Source organism: Nerophis lumbriciformis, linkage group LG02 (genome assembly GCF_033978685.3).
Source record: "Nerophis lumbriciformis linkage group LG02, RoL_Nlum_v2.1, whole genome shotgun sequence".
NCBI lineage: Eukaryota > Metazoa > Chordata > Actinopteri > Syngnathiformes > Syngnathidae > Nerophis > Nerophis lumbriciformis.
Genome location: NC_084549.2, coordinates 57,527,501 through 57,550,866, shown reverse-complemented (window position 1 = coordinate 57,550,866; position 23,366 = coordinate 57,527,501). Strand labels below are relative to the sequence as shown.

At 37.5% G+C, this 23,366-nt stretch overlaps 1 protein-coding gene across 2 annotated transcripts in view; it reads right to left on the bottom strand.

The window, feature by feature from the left end:
• The window catches only part of camkmt (calmodulin-lysine N-methyltransferase), a 374,342-nt gene that overhangs the window by 96,435 nt on the left and 254,541 nt on the right, over positions 1–23,366 (bottom strand). For both annotated transcript variants that reach the window (XM_061970365.2, XM_061970447.2), the window contains exons 4-5: positions 14,423–14,483; positions 8,954–9,005 (exon numbers count right to left, since the gene is read on the bottom strand). In XM_061970365.2, coding sequence (XP_061826349.1) covers positions 8,954–9,005; positions 14,423–14,483 — 113 coding nt within the window. The remainder of the gene's footprint in view (positions 1–8,953; positions 9,006–14,422; positions 14,484–23,366) is intronic.

Here is a 23,366-nt window from a genome sequence, read left to right as displayed (position 1 = left end):
TATATATATATATATATATATATATATATATATATATATATATATATATATATATATAAATAGAATAAATACTTGACTTTCAGTGAATTATAGCTATATACAGTATACAGTATATATATATATATATGTATTTTATTATATATATATACATATAAATAAAATAAATACTTGAATTTCAGTGTTCATTTATTTACACATATACACTCCTCTCTACTGATTGTTGTATTTGAAAGTGCAATGCTTTGCAGTCAGTAGCACAGCCTTTGAAGGAGCATAGGTATGGGCAGTGTAATATTCTGGGTTGGAGTCAATAACCAGGCGAGGTGATGAAGTTATGTCTCTTTACTTCATACTTCAGAACCGACTCCTACACTTGCCGTCAGGGTGCGCAATACAACGTAAACCGTTGGCCAACCAAAAAGTAACCACAGAACACTATACGGTGTTACTGTGGTTACTTTTTGGTTGGCCAAGCGGACGTGACGACAGGCTGTCCTCACTCAGGTCCGCACAGACCTGGAGGGGGCATGCCTTAAGTCCGGCTGGAAATCGGGAGAAATTCGGGAGAATGGTTGTCGCGGGAGATTTTCGGGAGAGGCACCGAAATTCGGGAGTCTCCCGGAAAATACGGGAGGGTTGGTAAGTATGACATCGTTATGGCTGAGGTTAGATTTCTATAGTCGTCCGGATTTAGTCATCTTTGTCAAAGCAGACTTGTTGATGCAGCTTGATGGCTAACTTGGCTGGCAATATGTGTGTCGTTTACATAATAAAAGACAAAATGAAAAGGCACTAACAAGAAAGTTTAAAAACAATGTGCGTGGTGTCAGTGACACACACAGGAAGGGGGAAGGGGGGGGGGGGGGGGGCGGTGGTGAGAAAGCGAAGGATTCCATCTCCAGCCAGCAATGTCAAAACACGGTGTATTGACTGGCGAGAGATAAAAACCTGGCTTTTACACACACTAACACACTAACACACACACATTCACACCAACGCAACAAATCGATGGGACACTGACGCCTGCTCTGTGGAGGGGGCCCTTAAGACCCTTGGATAATAAAGCCTATATAGGTTGTGTGTGTGTGTGCGTCTGTGTGTGTGTGTGCGTGGAAGACCTGCAATTCCTTCATGGTGTTTCTTCGCAAATTAGCGTGTGTTAAATTGACGTCACTCAGACACCTGCAATTCATTCTACTTTTCATCCCACAAGCATTAAGTAAAAATGCATTACACAGACGACTCAGTCTAATTCCTGGCATTGAGCGCATTTTAACTTGTGTGAGTGTTTCTTCTTCAGACTCATCTGAGAGCCATTTTCCCCCTCCGAGTGGAGAAGACTTGAGAAAAAAAATGCATGAATGATGGTTTATCATCTGCGTGTACACTGTCATCTTCATAAAAAGATGACACACGCAAAATGAATAAATGTTCGTTGTTTAATTTAGCATGTCATACATTGTGTGTACACATATATATATATATATATATATATATATATATATATATATATATATATATATATATATATATACACACACACACACACATATATACATACGTATATATATATATATACATACATTATATATATATATATATATATATATATATATATATATATATATATATATATATATATATATATATATATATATATATATATATATATATATATATATATATATATATATATATATATTAGGGCTGCAACTAACGATTGATTTGATAATCGAATAATCTGTCGATTATTACTTCGATTAATCGATTAATAATCGGATAAAAGAGACAAACTACATTTCTATCCTTTCCAGTATTTTATTGGGGGGAAAAAACAGCATACTGGCACCATACTTATTTTGATTATTGTTTCTCAGCTGTTTGTACATGTTGCAGTTTATAAATAAAGGTTTGTTATTGTTGCTGGTGTTGTTGTTGTGTTTGCTGTTGTTGTTTTTGTCTCTCTGTCTAATCCCCCTCTTGTCACCACAATTTCCCCCTCTGTCTTCCTTTTTTTTTCTCTTTCTATCCCCTCCTGCTCCGGCCCGGCTGCACCAAATGATAATATAAATACATTTAATAAAGTCAAATACAAATAAGGCAACAAGTGAAGTATCCTACACTTCTCTTTTGTAAAGTAAATCTGAACAGCCGATATGGGCATCTACATCAACTATATGATTTGCCTGAGAAGCTGGACAGGACAACAACAAAATAAAAAAAAATAAAAATAAATTTACAAAATAAATACAAACAAATAAATAAAGGTTTATTTGAAAAAATTAAAAAAATTAAAATAAAATGCCTCTGCGCATGCGCATAGCATAGATCCAACGAATCGATGACTAAATTAATCGCCAACTATTTTTATAATCGATTTTAATCGATTAGTTTTTGCAGCCCTAATATATATATATATATATATATATATATATATATATATATATATATATATATATATATAATTAATTTTTTAATTATTGATGCATGTTTTAATGGTCATTAACAAAGACTGATGAAAGCTGCATAAGCAAGATAGCCGAAACTTGTCAGGTACAAAACTTTACCTTACTAGCCTATATAAATCAACCATTTATAAATACACATTAGTAGGCTAAATGAACCTCTTCAACATGTCATTAATAAAGACTGTTGGTCAATGATACAGTGGTCGTACACAATTAATCATGGTTGATTTACAATTTCTTTAGATTTACATGACATTTGCCAAAAGGTAAATAATATAATGACAATAGAACAATTCCCATTACCACGAATTGATTAACGTGGACCCCGACTTAAACAAGTTAAAAAACGTATCCGGGTGTTACCATTTAGTGGTCAATTGTACGGAATATGTACTGTACTGTGCAATCTACTAATAAAAGTCTCAATCAATCAATCAATTCAATGTATCATCAAACATTTCTAACATACAAGTGCAAAAAGATGCTGACATATTAAAACTTATAGCAAATAACTTATTACCAGATATACATACAGAACAGTGAAGCTAACGATTACTTTAGTAATGGAGTAATCTATTGATTAGATTGTTTGATTGAGTAATCAAATAAACCAGACTTTAAACCGTATTTGATGGTTATCGGGAAAATTGTTTAAATAAGCATTAAACTTATATTTTTCTATGAAATGCCCATATTCAAAATTGAAATTTCACTTTTAACAGGTTGTAAATAATTACAATTGCTGCCACTTAGATCACGGCAGCCCAAACACCACCGCTCTCATGTCCACTCTATTGCAGCGGCTGTGCGGAAACTACAGTATGTCCATGTACAGTAGTGCACTCTATGCACTTTGAAGGAACTTATTGACGACAAAGTCAGACCACAATGGTGGACTGGTGCAAAAATCTTTGGGTATATTTCTACCATATATGGAGATATCCGCTGACGTCACACTTGGGGAAAAAAACGTCACAAATTGGGCAAATTCCAAACGTCTCATTTGAAGGAAATACAAACCCCGTTTCCATATGAGTTGAGAAATGGTGTTAGATGTAAATATAAACGAAATACAATGATTTGCAAATCATTTTCAACCCATATTCAGTTGAATATGCTACAAAGACAACATATTTGATGTTCAAACTGATAAACTTCTTTTTTTTTTTTGCAAATAATCATTAACTTTAGAATTTGATGCCAGCAACACGTGACAAAGAAGTTGGGAAAGGTGGCAATAAATACTGATAAAGTTGAGGAATGCTCATCAAACACTTATTTGGAACATCCCACAGGTGAACAGGCAAATTGGGAACAGGTGGGTTCCATGATTGGGTATAAAAGTAGATTCCATGAAATGCTCAGTCAGTCAGAAACAAGGCGAGGGTCACCACGTTGTCAACAAATGCGTGAGCAAATTGTTGAACCGTTTAAGAAAAACCTTCAAAAACCGTAATATCATCAAAGGGTTCAGAGAATCTGGAGAAATCACTGCACGTAAGCAGCTAAGCCTGTGACATTCGATCCCTCAGGCTGTACTGCATCAACAAGCGACATCAGTGTGTAAAGGATATCACCACATGGGCTCAGGAACACTTCAGAAACCCACTGTCAGTAACTACAGTTGGTCGCTACATCTGTAAGTGCAAGGCAAAAACCGTTTATCAACAACACCCAGAAACGCCGTCGGCTTCGCTGGGCCTGAGCTCATCTAAGATGGACTGATACAAAGTGGAAAAGTGTTCTGTGGTCTGACGAGTCCACATTTCAAATTGTTTTTGGAAACTGTGGACGCCGTGTCCTACGGACCAAAGAGGAAAAGAACCATCCGGATTGTTATAAGCGCAAAGTTGAAAAGCCAGCATCTGTGATGGTATGGGGGTGTATTAGTGCCCGAGACATGGGTAACTTACACATCTGTGAAGGCACCATTAATGCTGAAAGTTACATACAGGTTTTGGAGCAACACATGTTGCCATCCAAGCAACGTTACCATGGACGCCCCTGCTTATTTCAGCAAGACAATGCCAAGCCACGTGTTACATCAACGTGGCTTCATAGTAAAAGAGTGCGGGTAGTAGACTGGCCTGCCTGTAGTCCAGACCTGTCTCCCATTGAAAATGTGTGGCGCATTATGAAGCCTAAAATACCACAACGGAGACCCCCGGACTGTTGAACAACTTAAGCTGTACATCAAGCAAGAATGGGAAACAATTCCACCTGAGAAGCTTAAAAAATGTGTCTCCTCAGTTCCCAAACGTTTACTGAGTGTTGTTAAAAGGAAAGGCCATGTAACACAGTGGTGAACATGCCCTTTCCCAACTACTTTGGCACGTGTTGCAGCCATGAAATTCTAAGTTAATTATTATTTGCAAAAAAAAATAAAGTTTATGAGTTTGAACATCAAATATGTTGTCTTTGTAGTGCATTCAATTGAATATGGGTTGAAAATGATTTGCAAATCATTGTATTCCGTTTATATTTACATCTAACACAATTTCCCAACTCATATGGAAACGGCCTGCCATGCCTCCATGGTTTGATCTAAAATTTTTGGGATTTATGCAAATCCCAAATACACAAAAACAGGTAAAAATACATTAAAAAAAAGTTGCTTCAGTATAATAGCTCCCTTATAAGTCCAAAAAGATGCACACTGGCACATATTCTGGCTGGCCCTTGACTTAAGTCTGATGGTGCGCCTTCATCCGAGGTGCACACTTTGGGTCAGTGGTTCTCAACCTTTTTTCAGTGATGTACCCCCTGTGAATTTTGTTTTAATTCAAGTACCCCCTAATCAGAGCAAAGCATTTTTGATTGAAAAAAAGAGATAAAGAAGTAAAATACAGCACTATGTCATCAGTTTCTGATTTCTTAAATTGTATAACAGTGCAAAATATTGCTCATTTGTAGTGGTCTTTCTTGAACTATTTGGAAAAAAAGATAGGTTTTTATTTATATTTATAAAGGATTTTTGAATTGTTGCTATTTTTAGAATATTTAAAAAAAAATCTCATGTACCCCTTGGCATACCTTCAAGTACCCCCCATTTGAGAACCACTGCTTTGGGTGGAGCGACCCTTAAATGTGGCTGTTCCCTGTCATATCTAGACTTTCGCGTATTTGCCCTTCGACTTTTGTTCTTACGCGCCTCTGAGGCTGCAATAAGAAGGTGAAACATTATAATGCACTTAGGCCATGTCCACAACAAAACAGATACTTAATAAACACACACTTTTCTCTGCGTTCAGGCCTCTTGTCCACACACAGACACATACGCAGACTTTTGCAAGGCCAAGGTGAGGATTTTTGCGTCTTGTCCTCCTCTGCTGACGTCACGGCTGTGCGCTGTCATTTCCAATGTAGTAAAATAAACACTACACACTATGAGAGGACTTATTTTATGTTTAAACGTTAACATGCTGCTATTTTAGACTGACCATATTCTGAAATCCCAAAAAGAGGACACATATATGCGTGCCAAGGCGGGCAGCACGCCAAGGCCGGGACTCGGTGAAAATTTGCCAATGATACTCGAACTTGCTTTATAAATAATATATATATTTAAATAAAACATTTTTTCCTCCTCTGTTGACAGCAGTGTTGGCGCTAAGAATTTTCAAAATGGGGTCCCAGGGACCCCATCAAGTCATAAAAATGGGGTCCCACTTTTTTGTAAGCGTTTTGAAAACAAATGATAAACGTATGCATTGTCCTGTTATATCTCACATTCTATATTGTGTTTTGGAAAAAGGTTGTCATAAACGTTACTTAATTCATTAAAAAATAAAAAATAAAAAAAATAAAAAATTTGTATACATATGTAAATGTATTCAGTTATAAACATTCATTCACTTTCTTCTCTCCTTCGTGGATTTGAACTTTACCGCTGCTGGTAGTTGTTTCTATGTTTTTATTTAATAAGTTGTAGGTGTATTTATTTCTGTATAAAAGTTTAAAAAGTGTTTTGCTTCGGTCATGAAATGATGATAATGGTGTGCCAGGGCATACATACATTTTATATTTAACGCATAAATCCCTGGAGTCTACATCAACTTCAGATCTATCCCTCATTTCAAAATGTTTTAGTTTTTTTTTTTATGTTGTTTTTTTGTTTGTTTGTTTTCCGCCCCTTTTTTGTCAAACAAAACTATGTTTTTTAAGCAAACACACAAAATATGCAAAATCTTCCACCAAAAATATTTTTCAAAGTGGAATATTTGATGTGAAGTAATCGGAACCTTGGATAGGTCAATAATTCATAATAACACTGATTTTGATTCAATATTATGTTTTGAGCAATGACAGTTTGAAAGAAAAAAACCCAGCTTTGTTTTATTAGTCAACATTGCAACTTTTTCTAAATTACATTTCAGCTTTAAGGTTTTTTATTTCACTTTTGTTATGTTTTTGTTTATTTTAATAGTATTTTTAAATGTGCTGTGGGCCTTTAAAACATTCGTTTTTAACCCCTTCTTAACCCTGAACGCACATTGAAAATACACACAACCCTAACTCAAAATGCCGGACATTTGAGGCATTTAAGAAACTCCGCCCGGACAGCCCCGCAAAAGAGGACATGTCAGTCTATGCTATTTTAACTCTGCATTGATGAAAAGATGCGTCAAAATAGGCTTGGAAAGTCGCCGCGACACTACCGCCAGTGTTTTTAACAGTCAGCTGTTTTGGATACGATCTCTGTCACACCTCCAGCTGATAGAACAACTTTAAGAAGCAAGACTTTTTGCTTCGTGTCACATTATTTTATGGTTTTAATCCTTATTTGACAACAGATCATGAGGGTAACTTTCGTGTGTTGGTTCCATTTGTGTAGATGGAGCCCATATAACGCATTCGTGCGACTAAAAACAAACAAGATGTATCCTAGGTTCCTTGTAAGTGTGTACAGATGTTACAGAATGTAATATATCACTGTATTGATGGCTAAATGCGTGAAAATTACACAAATGTTTTGCAGCGGCACATTATTTTTACTGTGCGCTGATTTCAGAAATAATGTAAACTTCTGCACATGTACAAAACCCAAAAACCAGTGAAGTTGGCACGTTGTAAATGGTAAATAAAAACAAAATACAATGATTTGCTAATCCTTTTCAACCTATATTCAATTGAATAGACTGCAAAGACAAGATACTTAACGTTCAAACTGGAAAAAGTTGTTATTTTTTGCAAACATTAGCTCATATGCAATTTGATGCCTGCAACATGTTTCAAAAAAGCTGGCACAAGTGACAAAAAAGACTGACAAAGTTGAGGAATGCTCATCCAACACTTATTTGGAACATTCCACAGGTGAACATGCTAATTGTGAACAGGTGGGTGCCATGATTGGGTATAAAAGCAGCTTCCATGAAATGCTCAGTCATTCCCAAACAAGGATGGGGCGAGGGTCACCACTTTGTCAACAAATGCGTGAGCAAATTGTCGAACAGTTTAAGAACAACATTTCTCAACGAGCTATTGCAAGGAATTTAGGGATTTCACCATCTACAATCCGTAATATCACTGAAAGGTTCAGAGAATCTGGAGAAATCACTGCATGTAAGTGGCTAAGCCTGTGACCTTCGATCCCTCAGGCGGTACTGTATCAGAGTGTAAAGGATATCACCACATGGGCTCAGGAACACTGCAGAAAACCTGTCAGTAACTACATTTTGTCGCTACATCTGTAAGTGCAAGTTAAAACTCTACTATGCAAAACCACAGCCATTCATCAACAACACCCAGAAACGCTGCCGGGCTCATCTAAGATGGACTAATGCAAAGTGGAAAAGTGTTCTGTGGTCTGACGAGTCCACATTTCAAATTGTTTTTGGAACAAAGAGAAAAAGAACCATCCGGATTGTTATAGGCGCAAAGTTCAAAACCCAGCCCAAAAGTTTACTGAGTGTAATTAAAAGGAAAGGCCATGTAACACAGTGGTAAAAATACCCCCGAGCCAACTTTTTTGCAACGTGTTGCTTCCATTAAATTCTAAGTTAATGATTATTTGCAAAAAATGACAAAAGTTTACCAGTTTGAACGTTAAGTATCTTGTTTTTGCAGTCTATTCTATTGAATATAAGTTGAAAAGGAAATGCAAATCATTGTATTCTGTATTTATTTACAAATTACACAACGTGCCAACTTCACTGGTTTGGGGTTTTGTACATTTCTTCTGTTATTATTTCTAGTAGCTTCTGTGTCTTCTCTCCTGAACAAAGAGCAGTCGTGTCGTCTGCAAACAATACTAACTTAAAAGTCTTTTGTAACTTTAAAAATGTCATTTATATAAAGATTGAACACTGTTGGTCCAAGTATTGATCCCTGTTGTACACCACAGGATGTATTTAGCCTTGTTGATGTGTGTTCGCATATTTTTAAACAAAGCCAAAATATAGTTGTGTAACATTTTTTCGCCAATGTTTGTCCACCTTGTTGTTTAGAGCGCATGTTGGAAAGAAAAAAACGATGAGTTCACTTACCATGAGTCCTGCGAGACAAGTCATGCCTCCTCCTAACTCACAAACGGCGCCCCTGAGAGGACAGAGTGGGAATAAGCTTATTGACACAAAAGAGACATGTTAAGGGTTAAACTATCAATTCAATCAACAGGCGTTGTCAATCATCAGGACACAAACGGCATGACGGTGTTGTTTCTCTCCATCCCCTCCCTGCTTTCATCTCGCCTTCCCCTCCATCTCAGGTCCACTTTCATCTCCACCCGCCTGCATCCTCCCCTCGACTCTGCCTCCCGCATTTCCAGCTGACCTTCACGGCGCTACGCTAATCAATAGGCCTCTCTTCCTGCCCACCTGCCTCTTGAATGTTAAAACAGGAACTCAAAGGTTTGACGCTCCACCTTGAGTGGAAATCAAAGGTTGGCTCGGGTGCTCTCCAGCGCCCGGTGCCCCGGGGACGCGTGTAAAGAGGTGCGTTTGCATGAAAGTGAATACTGCGCTCTAAAGAAAGACTGTATATCCTCTCAAGGAACAATACCATAGAACATGGGTGTCAAACTCTGGCCCGCGGGCCAAATTTGGTGTAATTTCACTTGGCCCGTGAGGTGATATCAAATTAACACTAGAGCTGGCCCGCAGATCATATACAGCGACGGGGTTTGGAGGTAGCGGGGGTGCATATTGTTGCGTCCCGGAAGAGTTAGTGCTTTAAAGGGTTCTGGGTATTTGTTCTGTTGTGTTTATGTTGTGTTACTGTGCGGATGTTCTCCCAAAATGTGTTTGTCATTCTTGTTTGGTGTGGGTTCACAGTGTGGCGTATAATTCTAACAATGTTAAAGTTGCTTATACGGCCACTCTCAGTGTAAACTGTATCGCTGTTGATGAAGTATGCGTTGCATTTACGTGTGTGTGCGTATAGGAACCGCTCATATCTTGTGACTGGGCGGGCACGTTGTTAGAAGGGATGAAAAGCGGGCGTGACGTCAGCTCGTAGAGCAAGTTAAAAGCAGTGCCTGTAAGGCACGCCCCCAAGACTGTGGAATATGAGAAATAATGATTGATGAACACCTTCGTTCGATAATGAAGGTTGCCTCAGCTCAAAGCCTGGGCCCCGACATTAATGAACTAGCATCCAAGAAAAGATGCCAGGTATCTGGCTTGGGCACATCAGATTAGATCAGTGTGTTGCAAACTGAGCCGTTTAAAGTCCTGAATGGTTGGTATATTCATTATTTTATTTTCAAATTTATTAGCCTGTGGAAAAAGTTAATGTTGATATTTACCTCAGAAGGCTGCAAATAGAAAAGAGGCATTCAATTTTTATTGTATTTGATATGCCATTGATATTTTTTAATTATTATTATTATTATTTGAAACTTGATTTTGCATGTCACTATAAAGTTATATAAGCCTTGCTTGTTAAATATTTAATGCAAAACTTGTTTGGGTCCCTATTAAAAGGTTAATTTGTTCAACCTTGGCCCGCGGCTTTGTTCAGTTTTAAATTTTGGCCCACTCTGTATTTGAGTTTGACACCCCTGCCATAGAAGGTCAACTTGGATATACTTTAGAACAGGGGTCTCAAACTCAATTTACCTGGGGGCCACTGGATGCAGAAACTGGGTGAGGCTGGAAAAGATTTCTTTAAAAAATCTAACATGCACTTTTTAATGAATTCACCTTCTTTGAATGGCTATCCCGCCCTAGCAACATACTTGCCAACCCTCCCGATTTTTCCGGGAGACTCCCGAATTCCGGTGCCCCTCCCGACAATCTCCCGGGGCAACCATTCCCCCGAATTTGTCCCGATTTTCACCCGGACAATAATATTAAGGGTGTGCCGTGACAACCTGTCATCGTGTCCGCTTTTTCACCATACAAACAGCGTGCCAGCCCAGTCACATGTTGTATGCGGCCTCTGCAGACACACGTAAGTGACTGCAAGACATACTTGGTCAACAGCCATATAGGTCACACTGAGGGTGGCCGTATAAACAACTTCATCATTGTTACAAATATGCGCCACACTGTGAACCCACACCAAACACATTTCGGGAGAACATCCGCACCGTAAGACAACATAAACACAACAGAACAAATACCCAGAACACCTTGCAGCCCTAACTCTTCCAGGCTGCAATATACACCCCCGCTACCACCTCAACCGACTGCAGCGCATGGTACATGCTGCTGAGAAGGTGATTGGCTGCAAGCTCCCATCCCTCCAGGACTTGTTCTCCTCCAGGAGCAGGAGGCGTGTGGGTCGGATCACAGCTGACTCTCCTCACCCTGGACACACACACTATTCTCCCCTCTCCCCTCAGGCAGAAGACTACGGTCCATCCAGACCCACACCTCCCGCCACCTGAACAGTTTTTTCCCCTCGGCCATCAGGCACATGAACAATAACTCCTAACAGTAGCTCCCTAGAATTCCTTCTAAGTCTATAACAAGATCTGATAGCTCAGTTACAGCTCTTGTTATTACCAAATCTGTGTTATATGTGTTTTATGTTGCACGATTGCACCAAGAAAAATTCCTTGTGAACCCGTTCTCAAACAATGGCAATAAAACGATTCCGATTCTGATTTATGTTGTGTTACGGTGCGGATGTTCTCCCGAAATGTGCTTGTCATTCTTGTTTGGTGTGGGTTCACAGTGTGGCGCATATTTGTAACAGTGTTAAACTTGTTTATACGGCCACCCTCAGTGTGACCTGTGTGGCTGTTGACCAAGTATGTCTTGCAGTCACTTGTGTGTGTGTTCAGAAGCCAAATACAACATGTGACTGGGCTGGCACGCTGTTTGTACAGGTTGTAGAGGGCGCTAAAGTCAGTGAAATCACGGCACGCCCTTAATATTGTTATTTGGGTGAAGACATTCGAGAGAATGTGTGCCCTGAAATTCGGGAGTCTCCCGGAAAAATTGGAAGTGTTGGCAAGTATGACGCTGTCAAGCGCCATTCATATAAAACTCGCGGGCCACACTAACATTAAATTTTCATATTAAGGTGCGGGCCACAAAATAACGTGGGCCGCGTGTCTGAGACCCCTGCTTTAGAATATCCAAGCTCAATTTTATTGTTTTTATTTAGGTTTTTTTTTATTTAGCATACAGTTATTTACCTTCCAATTACAGTACAATGTAAACATTTCCACAGTTATGAGAAATACAAGTTTATATCCTTTTTAGAGATGTCTGATAATATCGGCCGATAAATGCGTTAAAATGTAATATCGGAAATTGTCGGTATCGTTTTTTTTATTATCGGTATCGTTTTTTTTATTTTTTATTTTTATTAAATCAACATAAAAAACACAAAATACACTTACAAAAATACACTAACCCAAAAAAACTCCCTTCCCCTCATTCACACAAAAGGGTTGTTTCTTTCTGTTATTAATATTCTGGTTCCTGCATTATATATCAATATATATCAATACAGTCTGCAAGGGATACAGTTCGTAAGCACACATGATTGTGCCTGCTGCTGGTCCACTCATAGTACTAACCTTTAACAGTTAATTTTACTCATTTTCATGAATTACTAGTTTCTATGTAACTGTTTTTATATTGTTTTACTTTCTTTTTTATTCAAGAAAATGTTTTTAATGTATTTATCTTATTTTATTAATTTTTTTAAAAAGTACCTTATCTTCACCATACCTGGTTGTCCAAATTAGGCATAATAATGTGTTAATTCCACGACTGCATATATCAGTTGATATCGGTATCGGTTGATATCGGTATCGGTTGATATCAGTATCGGTAATTAAAGAGTTGGACAATATCGGAATATCGGATATCGGCAAAAATCCTTTTAAATGGTTACTTGCATTAATATGATATATAATGATTTCATCTTCAAATCGGGTGGGCAATATGAGCCCATCAACACGGATGAACGCCCGATCTCGTTATTGCAACTTGGAAGAAAAAAAAAATGCAATTTAAGATGTTCAATACTTATCTAAGCTCAATTTTATTGTTTTTTTTTAATTTAGCATACAGTTATTTACCTTCCAATTACAGTACAATGGTAAACATTTCTACAGTTATGAGAAATACAAGTTTATATCACTTATCACTTATATCAGTGTTTTTCAACCTTTTTTGAGCCAAGGCACATTTTTTGCATTGAAAAAATGCGGAGGCACACCACCAGCAGAAATCACTAAAAAACGAAACTCAGTTGACAGTAAAAAGTCGTTGTCGCAATTGTTGGATATGACTTTAAACCATAACCAAGCGTGCATCACGATAGCTCTTGTCTCAAAGTAGGTGTACTGTCACCACCTGTCACATCACGCCCTGACTTATGTGGACTTTTTTGCTGTTTTCCTGTGTGTAGTGTTTTAGTTCTTGTCTTGCGCTCCTATTTTGGTGGCTTTTTCTCTTTTTTTTGGTATTTTCCTGTAGCAGTTTCATGTCTTCCTTTGAGCGATATTTCCCGTATCTACTTTGTTTTAGCAATCCAGAATGATTCAGTAGTTTTTATCCTTCTTTGTGGGGACATTGTGGATTGTCATGTCATGTACGGATGTACTTTGTGGACGCCGTCTTTGCTCCGCAGTAAGTCTTTGCTGTCGTCCAGCATTCTGTTTTTGTTTACTTTGTAGCCAGTTCAGTTTTACTTTCGTTCTGCATAGCCTTCCCTAAGCTTCAATGCCTTTTCTTAGGGGCACTCACCTTTTGTTTATTTTTGGTTTACGCATTAGACACCCTTTTACCTGCACGCTGCCTCCCGCTGTTTCCGACATCTACAAAGCAATTAGCTACCTGCTGCCATCTACTGATATGAAAGAGTATTACACGGTTACTCTGCCGAGCTCTAGACAGCACTGAGACTCAACAACGCATAATTTGCAGACTATAATTACTGGTTTGCAAAAAATATTTTTAACCCAAACAGGTGAATTTAGATAATACCAGTGTGCCGCGGCACAGTGGTTGAAAAACACTGACTTATATGATGTATAATGATTACACTACATTATAAACACTGTATACTGTCAGTTATTTGTTCAGTTTCAGAGCATGATGTAGACAAAACCTTTGAGTAAGTCTGGATAAAGCCAAATATTTTCAAAGTAAATTAATTATTGCATATTGTTCTAATGTGAGGCACCTTGAGACAGGAATATGTTGACTGACAGTCTAAAAGTAACATGTCTTCTTTCACTCGTTATTTTCACAGTTTTATGCATCCAAATGTATAAAAAATATAAAATCGCAAGTTGAATAGTATCGCCATTTTGGAGGGGAAAAAAAATAGCAATTACGTTTTTTGGTCAAAATCGTGCAGCTCTAATTAGAAGCGTATTTTTTTCGGCCTAATTCGGAGTTGTACGACTTTAGGGTTGTTCTATGGCGCACTAACTGTCGACAGGATGGAATTATTATAAAATAATAATTTTATAATAATTATTATAAAATTATAATAATAATGCAGATTAATTGTCGCACGACATGTAGTCTTTGAGGGGAACTTACTTGAACATGTGGCGGTTGTGCAGACAGTAATGAGCCATGGCCTCCTCTGATGGCCACACACCTGAGAACACACACAAATACATGAGCGTCAAAACACCATCTTATCAAAGTCAAAGTCATCTATGGCCCCGTTTACACTGCACACTAGTGTTGTCCCGATACCGGTACCAAAATGTATTTCGATACTTTTCTAAATAAAGGGGACCACAAAAAATTGCGTTATTGGCTTTATTTTAACAAAAAAATCTTACAGTACATTAAACATATGTTTCTTATTGCAAGTTTGTCCTTAAATAAAATAGTGAACATACAAGACAGTCTTTTAGTGCAGTGGTTCTCAACCCTTTTTCAGTGATGTACCCCCTGTGAACATTTTTTTAATTCAAGTACCCCCTAATCAGAGCAAAGCATTTTTGGTTGAAAAAAAGAGATAAAGAAGTAAAATACAGCACTATGTCATCAGTTTTTCATTTATTAAATTGTATAACAGTGCAAAATATTGCTCATTTGCAGCGGTCTTTCTTGAACTATTTGGAAAAAAAGATATTAAAATAACTAAAAACTTGTTGAAAAATAAACAAGTGATTCAATTATAAATAAAGATTTCTACACATAGAAGTAATCATCAACTTAAAGTGCCCTCTTTGGGGATTGTAATAGAGATCCATCTGGATTCATGAACTTAATTCTAAACATTTCTTTGCAAAAAAAGAAATCTTTAACATCAATATTTATGGAACATGTCCACAAAAAATCTAGCTGTCAACACTGAATATTGCATTTCTTTTCACAGTTCTTTTTGACAGACATTTTAGTGAGAAACCTGAGCTTGTGCTTCGCTGAGTTTATTAACTTACATTCATATTTTGTTCAAGTATTATTCAAAAAATATATTTATAAAGGAGTTTTGAATTGTTGCTATTTTTAGAATATTAAAAAAAAATCTCACGTACCCCTTGGCATACCTTCAAGTACCCCCAGGGGTACGCGTACCTCCATTTGAGAACCACTGTTTTAGTACATACAAGTCTTTTAGTAGTAAGTAAACAAACAAAGGCTCCTAATTAGTAGGGGTGTGGGAAAAAATAGATTCGAATTCGAATCGTGATTCTCACGTTGTGCGATTCAGAATCGATTTTCATTTTTAAAAAATCTATTTTTTTATTTTTATTTATTGATTTTTTTACCCATTTTTTTCCCCATTTTTTTGTATGTATTTATTTTTTTAATTAATCAATCCAACAAAACAATACACAGCAATACCCTAACAATGCAATCCAATTCCAAACCCGACCCAGCAACACTCAGAACTGCAATAAACAGAGCAACTGAGAGGAGACACAAACACGACACAGAACAAACCAAAAGTAGTGAAACAAAAATGAATATTATCAACAACAGTATCAATATAAGTTACAATTTCAACATAGCAGTGATTAAAAATCCCTCATTGACATTATCATTAGACATTTATAAAAATAAAAATAAATGAATAATAGTGTCACAGTGGCTTACACTTGCATCCCATCTCATAAGCTTGACAACACACTGTGTCCAATATTTTCACAAAGATAAAATAAGTCATATTTTTGGTTCATTTAATAGTTAAAACAAATTTGCATTATTGCAATCAGTTGATAAAACATTGTCCTTTACATTTATAAAAGCTTTTTACAAAAATCTACTACTCTGCTTGCATGTCAGCAGACTGGGGTAGATCCTGCTGAAATCATATGTATTGAATGAATAGAGAATCCTTTTGAATCGGGAAAATATCGTTTTTGAATCAAGAATCGGGTTGAATCGAGAAAAAAAAAAATCGATTTTGAATCGAATCGTGACCCCAAGAATCGATATTGAATCGAATCGTGGGACACCCAAAGATTCGCATCCCTACTAATTAGTCTGCTGACGTATGCAGTAACATATTGTGTCATTTATCATTCTATTATTTTGTCAACATTATTAAGGACAAGTGGTAGAAAATGAATTATTAATCTACTTGTTCATTTACTGTTAAGATCTGCTTACTTTCTCTTTTAACATGTTCTATCTACACTTCTGTTAACATGTAATAATCACTTATTCTTGTTGAGGCCACATTGGGGCCACAATGGGGCCTGTGCGCATTTACACTGGAGTCTAATAAAGATCATACTTTGCTTGCAGTGTAAACAGTCAGCTGGGAAAAAAAAATCAGATTTGGGCCACTTTGGCCTGCAGCATAAACGTAGTCTCTCTTTATTTTCACATTTTCAACATGTGCTGGACATACAAGAAAATCGATAAAATGTTTAAATCACCGTGTAATTTAACTGGCAAACAGAAGAATCAGAATCAGAATCAGCTTTATTGTCATTACGCAGGGTAACGAGATTGGGGCCATTCCATGGCATGTGTGCATGCAAGAAAAACAATGTGTAAATATATAAAAATATAAAAAATATAGAAGTGCAAAGAAAGGTGTGAACAAAAAGTAAACAAAAATAAAATTTCAGATATACAAAAATTTACAGGATGTACAAAAATGTTCAATTTGCAAGAATATGCGTATTTCGAAAAAAGAAACGCAAGCGACAATGTGCAAAGATGTGCATCTAAAAAAAAGAAACCTCAGCGGCAACAACACCAAATGTGCATGCACTTGGATTTTTATTTATTTACATTTTTTGACAAAAAAATTAACTGAAACACAATATAAAAGTTAAAGTCCCAACGATAGTCGCACACACACACACACACACACACACACACACACTAGTTGTGGTGAAATTAACCTCTGCATTTGACCCATTCCCTTGTCCCACCCCCTGGGAGGTGAGGGGAGCAGTGGGCAGCAACGGTGGCCGCGCTCAAGAATCATTTTTGTGATTTAACCCCCAATTCCAACCCTTGATGCTGAGTGCCAAGCAGGGAGGCAATAGGTCCCATTTTTATAGTCTTTGGTATGAACTCACGACCTCCCAGTCCCAGGGCGGACACTCTAACCACAAGGCAGGTCTATACCGAGCAATATAATACAAATCAAATGTTATTTTTTTCCCCCACACACAGAAAAATAAAATAACATTTAAAAAAAAACCTGTCAAATAAGTACAAGCAAATATTTATACAAAGCACTTCTGAATGGCTTCAACATGGTGCAGCAACACGTGACAATATATTTAAAAAAAACAGCAAACAAAAGGCTCATCAATCCACCACATTTTAATCGGGGCCAAGCTGGTCTTGGATTTTTTATAGAGATGTCCGATAATATCGGACTGCCGATATTATCGGACGATAAATGCTTTAAAATGTGATATCGGAAATTATCGACATCAAAAAGTAAAATTGATGACTTTTAAAACGCCGCTGTACGGAGTGATACACGGACGTAGGGAGAAGTATAGAGCGCCAATAAACCTTAAAGGCACTGCCTTTGCGTGCCGGCCCAATCACATAATATCTACAGCTTTTCACACACACACAAGTGAATGCAAGGCATAATTGGTCAACAGCCATACAGGTCACACTGAGGGTGGCCGTATAAACAACCTTAACACTGTTACAAATATGCGCCACACTGTGAACCCACACCAAACAAAATGACAAACACATTTCGGGAGAACATCCGCACCGTAACACAACATAAACACAACAGAACAAATACCCAGAACCCCTTGCAGCACTAACTCTTCCGGGACGCTACAATATACAGCAAAACCCCGCCCACCTCAACCTCCTCATGCTCTCTCAGGGAGAGCATGTCTCAAATCCCAAGCTGCTGTTTTGAGGCATGTTAAAAAAAATAATGCACTTTGTGACTTCAATAATATATATGGCAGTGCCATGTTGGCATTTTTTTCCATAATGATTTATTTTGGAAAACCTTGTTACATTGTTTAATGCATCCAGCGGGGCATCACAACCAAATTAGGCATAATAATGTGTTAATTCCACGACTGTATATATCGGTATCGGTTGATATCGGAATCGGTAATTAAGAGTTGGACAATATCGGAATATCGGCAAAAAAGCCATTATCGGACATCTCTAATTTTTTACAATAAATATAAGGCGGACGGGTTAACAAAAATAATAATAGTAATAAATATTATTATGAGTGGCGTAAACCAATGGATATCAGCAGTGTTTTCTAGCTTGTGGTTTCTCAAGGTGGCTTCCACCTTTCCTTCGGATCCAAGTGTGTATGTCCCTCATTGTGCAAATGTGTGTGTGTGTGTGTGTGTGTGTGTGTGTGTGTGTGTGTGTGTGTGTGTGTGTGTGTGTGTGTGTGTGTGTGTGTGTGTGTGTGTGTGTGTGTGTGTGTGTGAGTGTAACAAGAGGTCCACTGGGTGATAATCACAACATGCAGGCCTATCTGGCTTATCACCTACTGTCAGCCCTTCTCCTTCAGCTCTGCATGTAACACACACTTGGATGCTCAGTGCTGTGATGTCACACACACACACACGCACACACACACACATACACACCTTGGCAGTAGAAGAAGCACAAACATTCATTTGAATCAAACCTTAGCTTTCTGGCTTTGGAGGAGACATGCATGATGCGAGCATCGTTTGTGTGCCACCATGTACTGTAGGATTTATAAATGGTTGATTTATATAGGCTAGTAAGGTAAAGTTTTGTACCTGACAAGTTTCGGCTACCCTGCTTCTGCAGCCTTCATCAGAGGTGTCACGTGATGTTAGCGTGACGTCATCTGTGACGTGTTATATGTGGGAAACTTGTCAGGTACAAAACTTTACCTTACTGGTCTATATAAATCAACCATTTATAAATACACATCAGTTTGAAGTTTGTTTGAAGTATTTATTTCAAACCTGCACAATACAACAACACACTTTTTTTTATTTTTTTATTATTTTTTATTTATTTATTTTTATTTATTTATTTATTTATTTATTTTTTTATTTATTTTTTTATTTTTTTATTTTTTTTAGTAGGCTAAATGAACCTCTACAACATAATTACTGTAGGAGTTGTGCAGATAGGAGAACAAAATGTATGTGTGTGTGTGTGTGTGTGTGTGTGTGTGTGCGCGTGTGTGCGTGTGTGTGTGTGTGTGTGTGTGTGTGTGTGTGTGTGTGTGTGTGTGTGTGTGTGTGTGTGTGTGTGTGTGTGTGTGTGTGTTCGTGTTCTTGTATTTCCACCCTTCTTGAGACATCAACAAGAAAATAGTACCGTATTTTTCGGAGTATAAGTCGCACCGGAGTATAAGTCGCACCTGCCGAAAATGCATAATAAGGAAGGAAAAAAACATATATAAATCGCACTGGAGCCCCGGCCAAACTATGAAAAAACTGCGACTTATAGTCCGAAAAATACGGTACCTTCCATATGAGGAGCGGTGAACAAGTTCGGACCGAAATCATGGTCCCAATACGGAAAACCATTGCATCTAATAGCGAGCCAAATACTAGAGTCCGTGAACATTGCTCCAAAGTCGGGATTTTTTGGTTGATTTAATGTGCATACAAAAGTAAACATTGACGGGTGCAAAGGCAGCAATGTATGATGAAACAAGACGGCAGCTAAAGAAGGACTTCCCTATTCATCCCCGAAAATAACCCGCCAGGTGAACGGCTGATTTTACGACTTCCGGTGCTTACGTAAGACAACCCGCGTCCCATGTGTGACCGTAGGATGAACAAATACACTACGGTACTAAGACTATAGTGGCCATTAACAGTTAGCGTCTACAGCTGGGTTGCCCAAAGTGCGGCACAGGGGACATCTGTGGTCTGTGACTCGTTTGTCATCGGCCTTAAGCGCATTACAAAAAAACAAAAAATAGAGATCTCGTTTGCACCCTTGGTGGTGAAATCTATCAAAATGAAGGTGGTCCCAAAAAGGAGGGATTTTTCAAATTGACTGTGTGTCGGTTTTAAAAGTGCTCCCCCTCTGGACAACATATGAAATAACAAGTGTGCGTAAGAAATTGAAATGCGCCCCATTTGGCCAAAATTAAGAAAAATAAATATGTATATAGAGACATACTGTAATAACTTGAAGTAAATAATGAAGATTAAAAAACAATTATAAACAAAAAATTCAACAACAACAAAAAATGTAACTAAAAGCTTACCTTTTTTATATTGGCATAGTATGCATATATTATTAATGTTGTAAATACAAATATTTATACATTTAAAAAGGGTGGTCCTAGAGAGGTAAACATTTTTCGGGGGTCTCAAGTGTGTGTGTGTGTGTGTGTGTGTGTGTGTGTGTGTGTGTGTGTGTTCTTGTATTTCTACCCTTCTTGAGACATCAACAAGGAAAAGTACCTTCCAAATGAGGACCGGTGAACAAGTTAGGACATAAATCATGATCCCAATACAGAAAACCATTGCATCTAATAGAGAATGTCTCATTAGCACCCCTGGTGGTGAAATCTATCAAAATGAGGGTGGTCCCAAAAAGAAGGGAGTTTTCAAATTGACTGTGTGTCGGTTTTAAAAGTGCTCCCCGTCTGGTCAACATATGTAATAACAGGTGTGTGTAAGAAATTGAAATGCACCCCCTTTGGCCAAAATCAATAGAAGAAATAAAATACATACTGTAATACCTTGAAGTAAATCATGAAGATTAAAAAAAAATTACAAACAAAAAATAAAAAATAAAATACTCGTGTCGACTTCTTTCTTATAAAATTGGGAACAATTTCTCATATTATTTCTGTTTCTGTAATATTGCAATCTTTTCTCGTAAAACTATTACTTGCGTATGTAAAAGTATTACTTTTTTTTATGTAAAAGTATTACTTTTTAATGCAAAATGGTGACATTTGTCATATAAAATTCTGACTTTTATCACAATATTGCCTTTTTTTTTGTTCTTGGAAAATAGTGACATTTTTTGATTAAAATTATGAATTTTGTCATAATTTTGCCAAGTAAAATTCCGATCATTGTTATAATATTGCCAAAATGTTGAAGTTTTCTGATAAAAATTGTGACTTTTGTCTAGTTAAATTATGACTCTTTTCATAAAATTGCCAAAATGTTAAGCTTTTCTTGTAAAATTGCGACCGTTATTGAGTAAAATTCCAACTTTTATCACAACATTGCACAAATTTTCAGTTTTTCTTGTAAAATTCTGACTTGCGCTGAGTAAAATTACGACTTTTATTATAATACTGCAAAAATTCAAAGTTTTTCTTGTGAAATTGTGACCTTTTTCTTGTAAAAATTCTAACTCATTTTTCACAACAAGCTTTTTTATATTTGCATGGTATGTATATATTATTAATGTTGCAAATACAAATCTTTATATATCTAGAAAGGGTGGTCCTACAGAGGTGGGCATTATTCGGAGGTCTCAAGAAGGTAACAAATACAAGAAATGTGTGTGTGTGTGTGTGTGTGCGTGTGTGTGTGTGTGTGTGTGTGTGTGTGTGTGTGTGTGTGTGTGTGTGTGTGTGTGTGTAAAGATGGGGGGTGGGGTGTAGTTAGGAAGTGCTGCAAAAAGTGAGCGAGGAAAGAAGGTAGAAGGAGATAGAAGACAGGAGAGCAGAACCAGCCAGGCTGAAGGCGCTGCAGTCAATATAATAAGCGGCTTACAAACGCTTCTCTCTTCAAGTCATGGGGCGGACATCGGCGCTCCCTCCCTCTCTCAATGTGTGTGTGTGTGTGTGTCCTCGCTCCTGCTTGCCAAGATTAGCTGGAGCAAGCAGGATTTAATAATGCCTATTGATAAAGTGTCCAAATATTCCTTTTCGTCATTAGAAAAAAAAACACATATGGACTTGACAGCACACACACACACACACAAACACACACACACACACACACACACACACACACACACACACAGAATGACAGCCAAAGGAGAAGTGTGCATCTAGAGAGTGTCAGCATATGTATTGCTGTGTCCTTGGGTCCTCGTGGTGGTGGCGTCGGGCAGACAAGTGCTTCATCGATTGGGTAACCTTTTACCACTTTTCAACTTTCTTCTTGTTGGCGACTCAATACCAAGGAAGAGTGTGAGGGTCACACCCACAAGTTAATGATAAACTACACGGGGAGAAATATTAAATATTATATTATGTATGTAAAAAAACAGGTTTTACAAGCACAATGTTAAAGTACAAGCACAATACAGGATTTTATACAATAAATGTGACTTTTTCTACAAATATACATTTACAATATTATGAAATTAAAGTAATATCTTTACAAGAAATAAGCTTGTTAAATTGGGGGAGGTAACACTATAATGATAATAGACAAACATGTACCGTATTTTCTGGACCATAGGGTGCACCGGAATATAAGGCGCACTGCCGATGAGCGGGTCTATTCAGGTTTATTTTCATACAAAAGGCACACCGGATTATAAGGCGCATTAAAGGGGTCATATATATAAAAAAAATTCTAAATAGAAAACACTTCCTTGTGGTCTACATAACATGTGATGGTGGTTCTTTGGTCAAATTGTTGCATGGATTAAGTTTTACAGACAATCTTCAAGTCGCTTTCTGACAGTCGCTTCAGGATGCGCCGTTTTGTGGGCGGTCTTATTTACGTGGCTCACCTTCGGCAGCGTCTTTTCTCCGTCATCTTTGTTAAAGTGGTGTAAGTGGTGCAAGGACGAGGGTGGAAGAAGTGTCAAAAGATGGACAGACTTTACTTAAATAAACAACGCAGCAGCATCTCCTCATCCGTGGCTCACTTTTTAATTTTTTTTATTTAGCCTTTATTTAACCAGGTAAAATCCCATTGAGATCAAAGATCTCTTTTCCAAGGGAGACCTGGCCAAGAGGGCAGAAGCAAGGTTACATTAAAAACAGTAAACAACACATAAAACATCACATTTACAACATTAAAACTTGCTCACATGACACATGTGCATACAGACAAGGTAGACTGCAGTCCTTTCACAGAAGCTTTAAACTCATTCAACGTAACTAGGGTTTGAAGTTTAATATTCGATTGTA